General features: G+C 32.0%; 1 protein-coding gene across 14 annotated transcripts in view; it reads right to left on the reverse strand.

Annotated features, from left to right (window-relative positions):
* Positions 1 to 13,585, reverse strand: part of Dnah12 (dynein axonemal heavy chain 12) — a 256,363-nt gene that overhangs the window by 223,327 nt on the left and 19,451 nt on the right. For 10 of the 14 annotated variants that reach the window (XM_058582182.1, XM_058582180.1, XM_058582181.1 and 7 more), the window contains 7 exons: positions 11,413 to 11,602; positions 9,720 to 9,792; positions 9,332 to 9,490; positions 8,939 to 9,134; positions 6,923 to 7,111; positions 5,872 to 6,028; positions 5,066 to 5,157 (listed from right to left, as the gene is read on the reverse strand). In XM_058582182.1, coding sequence (XP_058438165.1) covers positions 5,066 to 5,157; positions 5,872 to 6,028; positions 6,923 to 7,111; positions 8,939 to 9,134; positions 9,332 to 9,490; positions 9,720 to 9,792; positions 11,413 to 11,602 — 1,056 coding nt within the window. The remainder of the gene's footprint in view (positions 1 to 5,065; positions 5,158 to 5,871; positions 6,029 to 6,922; positions 7,112 to 8,938; positions 9,135 to 9,331; positions 9,491 to 9,719; positions 9,793 to 11,412; positions 11,603 to 13,585) is intronic. The other 4 variants (XM_058582183.1, XM_058582184.1, XM_058582186.1 and 1 more) reach the window with 4 other exon arrangements.

Consider the following 13,585-nt stretch of genomic DNA (forward strand, 5'->3'; position numbering starts at 1 on the left):
TCATGAAGATTCAGTCTATAACAATTATGAACCGTGAAAGCAATATACTAAAGAATCCAGGAACAAAACACAACATAATTTTACAATATTAATAAAATAATTATAAAATATACAAACATTGGGCTGGGGATATGGCTCAAGCAGTAGCGTGCTCACCTGGCATGTGCAGGGCACTGAGTTCGATCCTCAGTACCTCATAAAAAATAAAATAAAATAAAGATGTTGTGTCCACCGAAAACTAAAAATAAATACGAGAAAATTCTCTCTCTCTCTCTCTCTCTCTCTCTCTCCCTCTCCCTCTCCCTCTCTCTTAAAAAACTATACAAACATAAACACAGAAAAACATATCAGTAGTTGTTTAGGATCTGAGGTTGGGATGGGGAATAATAGCTACTGGGCCTGAAGCTTCTTTTAAATATTTTAAAGTCATATTGTAATGATTATAAATATACTTAAAATATTGAATTGCATAATGTGTGAATTACACCTTAGTAAAGCTTTTCTTAAAAATGAAATATAGAGAGTATTTATATCAGGTTTTAGATTAAGGATATTTTTCTGGAATAAGAGAGGCATTTCAAAATAATAAAGGGAGTTCATCAAGGAAATTTAATCCTAAATGTGAATGTATCCAGAAACAGAACTTTAACAGTCTATGGGAAACTGAATCCTAAGTGAACTTGGAAGCATGATTCTGTTCTCAACTGAGACTTCATATGAAACTACAGCTCCAGCTGACAGGTTGACTGCAACCTGATGAGAGACTTTGAAACACTGGCACCTAGCTAAGCCAAGCTGGATTCTTGACCCACAAATACTGTAATAATAAAGTTTGGGTTTCTTTAAATTTTTTTTGATGGACCTTTACTTTGTTCGTTTATTTATATGTGATGCTTCACACATGCCAGGCAAGCGCTCTACCACTGAGCCACAATCCCAGCTCCACAAGTTTTGTTATTTTTAAGCCACTAAATTCTGGAAGTAATTTGGGTTTATCTCAGGAAAGCAACATTGGGTTATCATCTAAACATTAATAAATGTAATTCAAACCATTAACAGAAAAGAGGAGAAAAACCACATGATCTACTCAATATATACAGAAAAAGTAAATGATTCAAAAACCAATGAACTACCTCCCTCTTAGCAAACCTGGATTAGAAAGGAATTTCATCTACCTGATAAAGAGCATTTACCAAAAAACCTATACCTAAGACATTTTGATGGTAAAAATCTGAATATGTTTCCATAAGATCATAAATAAGACAAAAATGTCCTCTCTCACTGCTACTATTCATTCAACATTACTGGCAATCCTATCCAGTGCCAATAAAGCAACATAAGAAACAAAAGATCCAGATAGGAAAAGGAAAATAAAAAAGGTTTATATTGTGTACATATATAAAAAATCCTAAGGAATCTTTAAAAAAGGCTGTTGTAGGATCAAAATGTCAAAAGTATGTTTGTATATACTATCAATGAAAATGAAAACTGTTATTTTCAAGATATTTGTAAAATTAATGAAAACTACAAAACATTGTTGAGAGGCATTAAAGAAAGTCAAAATAAATTAAAATATATACTATGGCTGTGTATTGAAAGATTCAATTTTAAGATGGCAATTCTTCCCAAATTTGATTAAAAAATTCAAAGCAATTCTAACTAAAATCTAGCTAGCCTCTTTAGAAATCAACAGGTTATTTTAAAATTTCTATGAAAATGCGAAAAACCTCAAACAGTCAAAATAACTTTGAAAAAGAACACAGTTGGAAAATTTATATAATGTGATTTTAAAACTTACCTTTAAACTACAGAAATCAAGACTCTGGTACTATAATAAAAATAAATATATAGTAGAATGAATTAGACATAACTTTCCTATGTTCATACATGAATATATGATCAGTGTAACTCTACATTATGTACAACCACAGAATGGGAAGTTATATTCCCTGTATATATTATATGTCAAAATACATTCTATTGTCATGTATAACTAAAAAGAACAACAACAAAAAAGCTCAAACTGCAGGGGAGGATGACAAGCTGAATGTTTTCACAGAAGAAGAAACTGGGACTGTTTTCTTATAGCTTTAGACTGAAGCAACTGCAGTTATAGTTGTTCCTCCATATCTGTGGGGCATACATTCCAAGATATTCCTCAGATGCAGAAACTGCAGATAACGCTGAATCCCACAGACATTTTCCCCCATACTAATAATAAAGTTTAATTTATAAATTAGGCACAGTAAGGGATTAACAATAACAAATAATAATAAAATGGAATGATTGTCAAAATATACATATAGATCAATGGAAAAGAATAGACTAAGAAATAGACAAGAAACACAAATACAGACAGTGATTTTCAACAAACATGCCAAGATAGTTTAACAGGGAAAATATAATATTTTCAATAAACAACGATGGGATAGCTAGATATGCATATGGAAAAAACAACAACAAAAAAAAAATCAAACCATGTTCCATATCCTATTCCACATGAAAAAGTTAATTTGTGATTGATCATAGACCTAAATGTAAAAACCATAACTATAAAACCTTTAGAAGAAAACGTAGAAGCAAATATTTATGATCACAGGGTAGGAAAATATTTCTTAGGACACAAAAAGCATGACTCTGCAAGAAAAAAATTGATAAGGTAAAATTCATTATAATTTAAAATGTTTGCTCCTTAAAATGCATCATTGCAAAAATGAAGAGTCCAAGTCACAAGCTAGAAGAAAATACTTGCAAAATATATTTCAGATTATAAAACTTTACCCAGCATATATAAAGAACCTTTAAAACTCAACAATAAGAATTATTATAATACCACCCAATAATATAGAGCCATTATAGTTCAACAATAACATTTTTTAAATCCAATTTAAAATGTGGAAACTATCAGAACACATTAATTTTAAAAAGATACACAGATGAAAAATAACACATTAAAGATACTCAACACCCTCAGTCATCAGAAAAATGATAATTACAACCACAATGAGATTCCAATGTGCACATAACAAAATGACTAAAATTAAAAAGACTGACAAAGATTGGAAAGGATGTGACAGAACTGGAACTCTGTGGTAAGACTGTAATTGGTATAATTGCTTTGAAAAAAAAAAACAAACTAGCAGTTCCTTCAAAAGTTAAAGATACAATACCCATACCATTCAGCAATCCAAATCCCAGAAGAGAACTGAAAACATTATGTTCACACAAAGACTTACACACAAAAAACAGTAGTAACTTTATTCATAATAACCAAAAACTTGGAAATGACCCAAATGTTCATCAAAAGATGAATAACTAAACAAATCATATATCCATAAGAGTGAAATACTACTCAAAAACAAGGATACAGGTAACACAGAAAAATTTCAAAAAAATATGTTAATAAAAGCAACCAGTCTCAAAAAAGTATGTACATACCATTCTATTTATGTGAAACTTTAGAAAAGAAAGATATAAAGTAAAAGCTGTTGCCTGAGGTCTGCATGGAAAAAACTGACCAGGATAGAGCACAAGAAAACTTTCTGAAGTAGTGAAAATGTTATATATCTTGGTTCTGGTAATGGTTACATGGGTGTGTAAATTTCCCATTATTCATGTAACTGTACAATTAAAATAAATAAATTTTATTGTATGGAAACTTAACCTCAATAAAGTTGATTTTTAAAAAGTTATTCACTCTTGAAATTAATGAAGGATAGAAAAGGGAATGAATTGATGAATAAATGTGTGGGTAAGCAAATACAGTAAAATGCTAAAATCTAGGTGGTATTCCTTATAAAATGCCTTCAACTTTTCTAAATGTTTAAAATTTTCTTATTCTAAAATATTATAATAATTAAAATTTATAAATTGTACATTAAAAATAGAGGGCTGGGGGCCAGGGGTTGTAGCTCAGTGGCAAAGTGCTTGCCTAGCATGTATGAGGCACTGGGTTCGATTCTCAGCATCACATATAAATAAATAAAATATAGGTCCATCAACAACTGAAAAAAAAAAGTGGCAGAATGCTTGCCTGGCATATAGAAGGCTCCAGGTTCAATCCCTAGTACCACAAACAAAAAAAAAAAAAAGAAAAAATACAAGCTAAACAGTCAGTAGAGAGAAGATGAAGAAATAAGAAAAATAAGCTCAGTTTTAACCAACAGAATAAGGTCCATTGAGGAGATAGGAATCTTTTCTATGCAGTTGTTTTTCCCCCATTGCTGCTAGAGTTCCTAAAGCTCAAATCCAAGTACATTACTTCCATGGCTAAAAACTTTCAGAACAAAGTCCAAAGTCTTGATCAAGAGTTTCCCAGGGGCTGGGGTTGTGGCTCAGTGGTAGAGCACTTACCTAGCACATGTGAGGCGCTGGGTTCTATCCTCAGCACCACATAAAAATAAATAAATAAAATAAAGGTATTGTGTTCAACTAAAAAAAAATTGAAAAGAAAAAAGAATTTCCCATGTGACTCCAACCTACATTTCCAACCTCATCATATTCTAAATCTGCCACATACAGTATTCCTGTTGCCCATTCTTTCATTATTTTTATTTATTTGACGTTCTTTAAAAACCTTTGAACACTTTAGGTCTTTGTTCATGCTTTACCCTCTTCCTTCTGCATCTAACATCTACTTCAAAGCTTAGCTCACTTTTCATTTCTTTTATGAATCCTTCAATTTTCCAAAGCAAAAGCAATCATTCCTTCTTCTGTATTTCTACCATACTTTGACCATCTCTTCCTTCCAGTATTTATCTTATGTCATACTAGTTCTTTCTATATCAGGATTTCAAGCCAGATTTAAGCTCCTGAAGAAAGTATTTATGTATTATTTATTTCTGAATCACCAAAATCTTAGGAGGTATCTGAATATGATAGGGATTTTTTTTGTTAAAATAATGAATGAGTAAATGAGTAACTAAGAAAAAAAACACTAACCAATTAGTTTATTAAAATGGTGTTTAAAATAAAAATTCTATTTAACTTAATTAAAACATCTAGACCTAGAATAATTTAAAGAGAAATTCAAAAAGCATCAACAAAAAACAGAATTACTACTTACCTCTGTGTATTCATCAAAAGTATGATCTTCTGCCTGAAAATTCTGTATCACCTTAACTGCAATACCATCAAGGAGCCAATTATATTTTTCAACTGAAAATTAATAAGCCAATTAAAATCTTGATAATACTCTTTTAAAAAGGTAAAGTGCTTCTTTATATGATCATAAAATAGGGTAGACTACTCATATACTATTATTAATATACTATGCGTATACATAGATTTCTGAATTTAAAAGAATGGATAGAATAAAATAAAAGACTTAATAAGCAAATGAAGTTAAGTATATTTTTTAATAAGGGCAACAGAGTATTTGAGGCTTTTAAAATAACTTAGTGATATAAATGATACCAGTAAATAATAGACTGCCAAACGACAATTATCTATCTGACCTCAAACAAACTTAGGGAGACTACACACCAATAAAATTTTCCCCCAGGCTTTTTAAAACTGTTTTCAAGAATTACCTTGGTTTTACCCTTGATTTAGCTTCCTCCTTATTTAAATAAAGGCATTTTGTCTATCTGTAACTAAAAAAAAATTTTTTTAAATGGAGGGGCTGGGGTTGTGGCTCAGTAGTAGAGCGCTTGCCTCATATGCATGGAGCACTGGGTTCTCTTCTTCTGTTAACATTCATCATTTATACCAGGCAATAAAATTCAAATTTGGGAGGTTTGATCCTTGACTCTTGTCAAAAGCAGTAACTATGCTCAGTTCTGGCTCTTCCTTAACAACCCTGGATAACCAAATATCCAATCAAATTGTAGTTAAAATGAAGACACATAATATTAAATATTTTAAATATACCATATGTCTCATGATGTTTCCTTGCACCTTGTAAGTTCTGATGTATTGCCACCTTCAGCGTATTAAGAGCCCACTGTAACACATGTTCAGGAAGTTCTGTGTCAAGATTTACAGGTGTTGAAGTTCCTGATAGCCAAGAGGGTACTGTTTGGATATTCTAATACAAATACAAATTAAAACATATGTACTAATTATATGTACAATTGATCCATATGGAGATTTTATTCTATATTTTTAAAAATTCTGATTTCCATGGTCCAAGGAAAAATAACTCAATGCAAAGTAATAATTTAAAAGTGACAATAGCATGCAATCCAATATAAAAACTTAAGTTGGGTTAGTTTTACATCATTCCACAAATATTTATTTATTATAATGTCAATGTGATTACATAGACAGCTCTAGAAAGTAGATCTTGTTCTTAAGAAGTTCACAATGCTGTCAGGTATGGCAGCACACACCTGTAATTCTAGGGATTTGGGAGGCTGAGGCATGAGGACTGCAAGTTCGAAGTCAGCCTCAGCAACTTATCAAGGTCCTGTCTCAAAATAAAAAGGGTTTGGGATGTAGTCCAGTGGTAAAATGCTCCTGAGTTAAATTCCCAGGGCCAAAAAAAAACAAAAAACAAAAACTCACTATTCAGTAGGGGAAATGAGACATGCACAAAAATTCAGTTCATAACTATAAGAAAAAACTCAAACAAGGATAATGTCCGTTTCAACCAGGAGACATTTTCAAAGAGAAAGCACTTTCTAATTTAAAATAACTTGTGGGGGTATGGGGTTGTAGCTCAGTGGTAGAGCACTTGCCTAGCACATGTGAGGCACAGGATTCAATCCTTAGCACCATATAAAAATAAATAAATAAGAAAAAGGCATTGAGTCCATCTACAGCTAAAAATATTAAAAAATAAAATAATTAAGGGAAGAAAATAAAACAAAGTTAAAGCACTTTATGCATATAAACACTTCATAAAGATTCAACTCAAATAATTTAAAATTCCTAAATAGAGCTATATAAAGAAACCTGATAGGTAAGGATGATGTAATACCTGCAGAGTTTCAGCTATTCGTTCTACCACACTCAGAACAACATCTTCCAAATCTTGAAAGGTAGGATAAAACTCCATTTTATCCTCATCAAATGTCAATTCCATCTTAAATATTGGCAATCTTTGTTGATTTTCTGAGTCAAACAGTTCTACAAATGCTTTTACAGTCCTTACTAAGAGATCCTTTAGCTGCATGATATTATAAATTACTATTAATTTAGAAAGTACAAAAATCAATCTTTAATTAAAATCATTAAATTCTTTTACATAATTAAATCACTATAATGTATAAGTCTTGGAATTACCATTCAGCAAATATATTTTTAATAAATAGTCTAAGATAATAAACAGAACAATATATGCAAACCACATTTTTCTTTACATATTTTTAGTTGTCAATGGACCTTTATTTTTTTTTACTTATTTATATGTGATGCTGAGGTTCGAACCAGTCCCTTACAAATACAAGGCAAGCACTCTGCCACTGAGCTACAGTCCCAGCCCTGCAAACCATACTTTTAAATAGAATATCAACAATCTGAAAATGGCAACAGAGAATTTTCCAGATTCTTTAGTAAGTCTGTCCCTGGCACATAAAACATTCCAGAATATCAAATAACATGGTAAATACTGGGCATAAGGCAGGACTGACCCTTAAAGGTGAGTGTTGTAACAGCATGGCATGCACATGAGAAGTGGTGTGCTAGAGCTCCTGTTTTTACAAAAGCCAATTATTAAATATTCAAGAATCATGGGAGCCAGTTATTAAACACTAAGAAACTAGAGATTATGGTGAGAATATTTACACCACAGAAATCATCAAACACCAGAACTTAGGTGGTTATTTTCTCTGGAGAGCCAGATGTCTAGCACACTCGTTAGGTGAAGTTGAAGCCACTGGAACTTGGTATTTTTTAATTTTTTTTTTGGAACTTGGTATTTACACAATATATTTCTAAGTATAAAAAAATTCAATCTTATAGAGAACCAACTGTTGGAAATGTAGCCCAACAGACAAATATAAATTGAAATGATCTTCAAAATGTGCATTTCTTTACTGTTCACCAAATAATTAGTCCCTTTAAGAGAGTAAAGGTGGAAAGGAAACCATATATATTAGTTACAGTAATACATACAAATATTAAACATATATATTATCCTCTTAAAGAAACAATACAAAATTCGTAGAATCTTTGGATATCTTTACCAAAAGAGAAAGTTTTTAATCAAAACTGTTTTTCTAGGATTGTTATGTTTACAGTCATAAAAATTTGAGGAGCCTATAAACATAATTGTTTGAAGTTAATGTTCTCTGTCATTCAAAGATGATAAATAGCTGAGTTCAGTAGCACATGCATGTAATCCCAGTAACTCAGGAGGCTGAGACAGGAGAATCACAAGTTCCAGGCCAGCATCAGCAACATAGTGAGACCCTCTCTCAAAGTAAAAAAATAAAAAGAGCTGAGGAGGTAGGCTTAGTCGTTAAGCACCCTGGTTCAATCCCCAGATGGCGGGAAGAAAAGGAGGGGTGGTGATCAATAATCAATAACATTTTGAACCAAGACTCGATGAGAACAAAATGAGAAAAAACTCAATCAACTTGGAATTTAATAACTTCGAAAATGTATTACTAGAATAGTCCTTTTCTTAACATACTCCTAGAGATGATTAGCTTTCATCCTTTAAGAATGAGCCAAGTTAATCACTCATAATATTGGCACATACTTCTAGACTTTCCTCATTTTTTATTAAGTTACTTATTTTTTACAATTCTAGGGATGGAAGCCAGGGTCTCACACTTACTAGCAAGCATTCTACCACTGAACTATATCCCCAGTCATCTCTCATTTTAGATTGCCTCAAAATTTATTTTTTGATAAATATAAACAAAATTACAATAAAAATATTTTCTTAATTTATTTCAAAATAATTACTCAGCACTGTTAACAGAATGTTATCTAAAATACTGAATAATTTTAACAATGCTATCATTTAAGATACATAAAATGTATTTACCTGATTTGTCATAAGTGTGGAAACACAACTATAAAATGCATCCAATTTTTCAGGCTTAATGCCTTCTAGTGACTCCTTTTTGGTAAAGAGACTTATAACCTGTGGATACCATGTGTTCATTATCTTCTCTTCTGCCTTTTTAGCTTGAATGGACAGATCAGTTTTTAGTGATTCACAATCAATTGGGCCTTTAGCTCTATTTTTGAGGGAAAAAAATATCTATTTTGAAGCAAAAGACATTGGTTTTCATACACAATTATTGATGACAATTGTTTTTAGTTCTAAAATCTAAAGAAATGTTTTGAAGATTTATGAGTCAGTTTAAAAATTATACAGTCAAAATGTCAAGCAAGGAGACATTTAGAATGATAATTAATAAATATAGGATTTTACCTAATTCCTGTTACATCCAGCAAAACTATATTAGCAAATGTTGTATAACCAAGGTCCAGTAATATTTTCATAGTTGGATGAACAATGTGCAAATCAGATGCTATTTGATTTCTTGCCTGCACATAGTTGTAATGCCAAGGATTGGAATAATCTAGTCCTCTAAAAAGCAAAACACCATGTCAAATATGATTAAAACAATATACCCTAGTGCTTCACAACAGTAGACGTGAATGTAAAATCAGTTCATTTTCAAACAGTGTAAAAAAAAACTAGATGTAATACTACTTTTAAAAATATTTTACTATGTCCATGCATGAATATATGAATAAATAAATTCTGACATGTGCACAAAAAATAGGAAAATAGATAAAGTAAATGATTTACTCACAGAGGGGATTCAGGTAAAGGGCCTCCTTCATCTTCAAGCCATTTAACTGGTGGTTTCACAAGAACACTCTGTACTAAAATATATGTTTGTATTAATATTTCTTGAAATCCTTGCAAGACCTGTTCATATCAAAATCTCTGATTTGGGTTACAGGATGGTAGTTTACTATGAATTAAAATGAGCATAAGAAAAAAAACTTTATTTAGAACAAAATCAAGCTCTTTGGCGGGGGGTGGGGGGGTGGGGGTGGGGGTGGTACCAGGGATTGAACTCAGGGGCACTCAACCACTGAGTCATATCCCCAGCCCTATTTTGTATTTTATTTAGAGACAGGGTCTCACTGAGCTGCTTAGTGCCTCGCTTTTTCTGAGGCTGGCTTTGAACTCTCCATCCTTCTTTCTCAGCCTCCCAAGCCACTGGGATTACAGGCATTCACCATCAAATTCAGCAAAATCAAGCTCTTAATACTATTTTAGCCATAGTATGGAGGTAAATTCAGTTATAGGAAAACTCTTAATTCTCAGTTCTTTGTGTTGTCTACTCAAAGGTCCCTGATATGGCCACTTAAGAAAACTTATGGCATGGTACTTAATAGGGCTGGAGGGAAAAGGGGCTGGGGAGATGATGGTTCAAAGATATAATATTTCAGTTTTATAGGAGGAATAAATTCAAGAGATCTATTGTACAATATGGTGACTATAGTGAATGACATGTATTGCACTCTTGAAAACTGCTAACAAAGTAGATTTTAAGTATTCTTACCATACACACAAAAAAATAAAATCATGAGAGGGCTGGGTTGTGGCTCAGTGGTAGAACGCTCGCCTAGCATGTGGAGGCCCTGGGTTCAATACTCAGCACCACATAAAAATAAAATAAAATAAAGGTACTGTGTCCAACTACAACTAAAAATTAAATATTAAAAAAATCATGAGTACATGAGGCAATACATATGTTAATCAGCTCAATTTAGCCATTATTCAATGTATACATATTTCAAAACATGTTGTACATGATAAAATATACAATTTTTTTTCAATTAAGAAAAAAATATTCCAGGGCTGAGGTGGTAACACAGTGGTAACAATGCCTATATAGCACCTGTGAGGCACTGGATTTGATCCTCAGCACTACATAAAACTAAATAAATAAATGAAACAATGGTATTGTGTCCATCTATAACAAAAATATTTTTTAAAAAGAAAAATATTCCAATAACAATCATAACGATTAAATTCCTAATAAATCTGCCAAATACATTAATATGTTCTGAAAACCCTGTATACAGGAAAGTTAAAATCAAAAAGGCAAAGTTAAAAAATCAAAACTCTACAAGGATTAGCTAATAAACACAAAAATTACAAAAAGTGCCCTTAAAGCTACAAAGATTTTGACTATATTATGGGCACAAAATAAAACTTTCAGGGCTGGGGTTGTGAATCAGTGGTGGAGTACTTGCCTAGCACATTTGAGGCACTGGGTTTGAGCCTCAGCATGACATAAAAATAAATAAATAAAGTAAAGATATTGTGTCCATCAACAACTAGAAAAATTTAAAAATTAAAAAACTTTAAGAAAAATTCATATTTGAAATTGATAATAGTTTAAATATATAGTGTTCCCTATTTATTTTGCTTCTACTTTTGGTTCAACACCAGAAGCAAAGGCAAAAGAAGCTTGATGTGTTACTTACCTAAATATCTCTTCATGCTTTTTTCAAAGTCACTTGACACCTCATCTATGAGACTTTCAAGCAGTTCTTCTCTTTTTTTCCCTTCCTTTAAAGACTCAGGTATCAGCATTAACATGTTATCCAGCCATTCCTGCTGAATAGGTACTATAGGACTACTTTTTACACAGTGCTTCATAAACATGTAGTTGAACTGAAAACGTAATAAGAAATATTAAATGTTCTTCATGGTGTGACATTTCAGTATAATTCCTGAGCTCAAGCCTACTAAAACATGTTTTTCAGAATAAAAATATTCGTAGCCATGCAAGGTGGCATATATCTATAATCCCAGCTGCTTGGGAGGCTAAGGAAGGAGGATTACAAATTCAAGAATAACGCAGCAATTTAGCCAGACTCTGTCTCAAAATTAAAATGAAAAGGGCTGGAGCTGTAGCACAGTGGCAGAGCACTTTCAAGAGCTTTAGTTTAATTGCCAGTACTGAAAAAAAAAATTGTCAACAATAACATGTTTTCAGAATAAAAACCATTTTAAAAAAAAAAAAAGCGTCACAAACATTTTATCTTTTTTTTTGATGAGCTCTTGTCAAATTAATGTTCTTACTACATCCTTCATTTTCTCAAGCTAAAAAGAAGCTCCTTTAACTAATTTATTATTACTTAATTCAACAAATACTCAAACACTGTTGTGACTACTGAGCTATGTATTAAACATAATGACTAATTAGAACAAATTAAAAAATTTTAAAGTATTAAACATAATTATTAAAAATGTGGAAAAAACATAACAGTAGCCTATGCTCTCTTGAATGTTATATTCTGATATAAGAGTAGTATAGTCTAATTTCACAAATTCTTCCATAAGAATGAGGAGTCTAACAAAAAATATTCATAAATAAATGGAAGACAACATTTAATCTCAGTAAAGGCATTTAATGTCCTAAAAAAATATCAATTTTGTGTTCCAAAGTTAACACAATCCAATAAAAATATCTATACACATTTTAATAAAACTAGATAACTTGATCATAAAGTTCTTGTGGGAAAATAAACATATAAGAATAGCCAAGAAAACTCTAGGAAATAAGATCTACCATGGAGGACTGGCCCTGGGAGACATCAAAACATACTATAAGGCCTATGTGATTAGAACAATAAGATAAAGGTATATGAGCAGACAGGCCAGTGGAAAAGAATACAAAGTCCAGAAACAGAACAGTATATCAGAAAATTTAACATAAAATTATCACTGCATCTCAAAGCAGTGGGGCAAAGATCAAGGTTTGAATAAATAGTCCTGGGACAAATGGTTAGTCATTTGGAAAAAGATAAATTAGTCCATACCTTCTACCATACACAAGAATAAACTTCAAACAGATCAGAAATTTAAATTCTACATTGAAACTACACAAGAAGAAGAAGAAAAAAAAAAAACATGAATCAAGGGGCTAGGTTTATACTTCAGTATAGAGTGCTTTGCCTAGCACATGTGAGGCACTGGGTTCGATCCTTTACACCACATATAAATAAAATAAATGTTCCGTGTCCATCTACAACTAAAAACATTTTGAAAAAAAAATCAAGTTTATAGCTCAAGCATAGGGAAAAACTTCTCAAGTATGATTCAAATTTCAGATACAATCAAGAAAAAAAGTGATAAATTTTGCCATATGAACCCAATGCTTCATGCACTCCCAGCAAACACTCTACTATGGAGCCACATCCCCAGCTTTGTGATAGATAAATTTTGACTATATAAAAACATTTGCAAGGGCTGGGTGCAGTGGGGCATGCCTGTAATTCCAGCAGCTTGGAAGGCTGACAGGAGGATAACGAGTTTAAAGCCAGGCTCAGCAATAGCGAGGCGCTAAGCAACTCAGTGAGACCCTGTCTCTAAATAAAATACAAAATAGAGCTGGAGATGTAGCTCAGTGGTTGTGTGCCCCTGAGTTCAATCCCTGGTACAATAAAATAAAAATAAAAACAGTATGCAAGGCAAAAATGTCAATTAAAAAGTCAAAAATACTGGCACTCCAGGAAAAAATATTTGCAAGATACACCTCAGATAAAGTACAACAAATTCTTGGAAAATTTAGGATATGGGTGAATCTTGAAGACAGTGTTTTAAGTGAATCAAGATAATAATGAAAAGACAAATACACGGTAGGGAATATAG

Source organism: Marmota monax, unplaced genomic scaffold (assembly GCF_021218885.2).
Source record: "Marmota monax isolate L192 unplaced genomic scaffold, Marmota_monax_Labrador192_F-V1.1 WCK01_AAM20220418_F8-fsc00042, whole genome shotgun sequence".
NCBI classification, from domain to species: Eukaryota; Metazoa; Chordata; class Mammalia; order Rodentia; family Sciuridae; genus Marmota; species Marmota monax.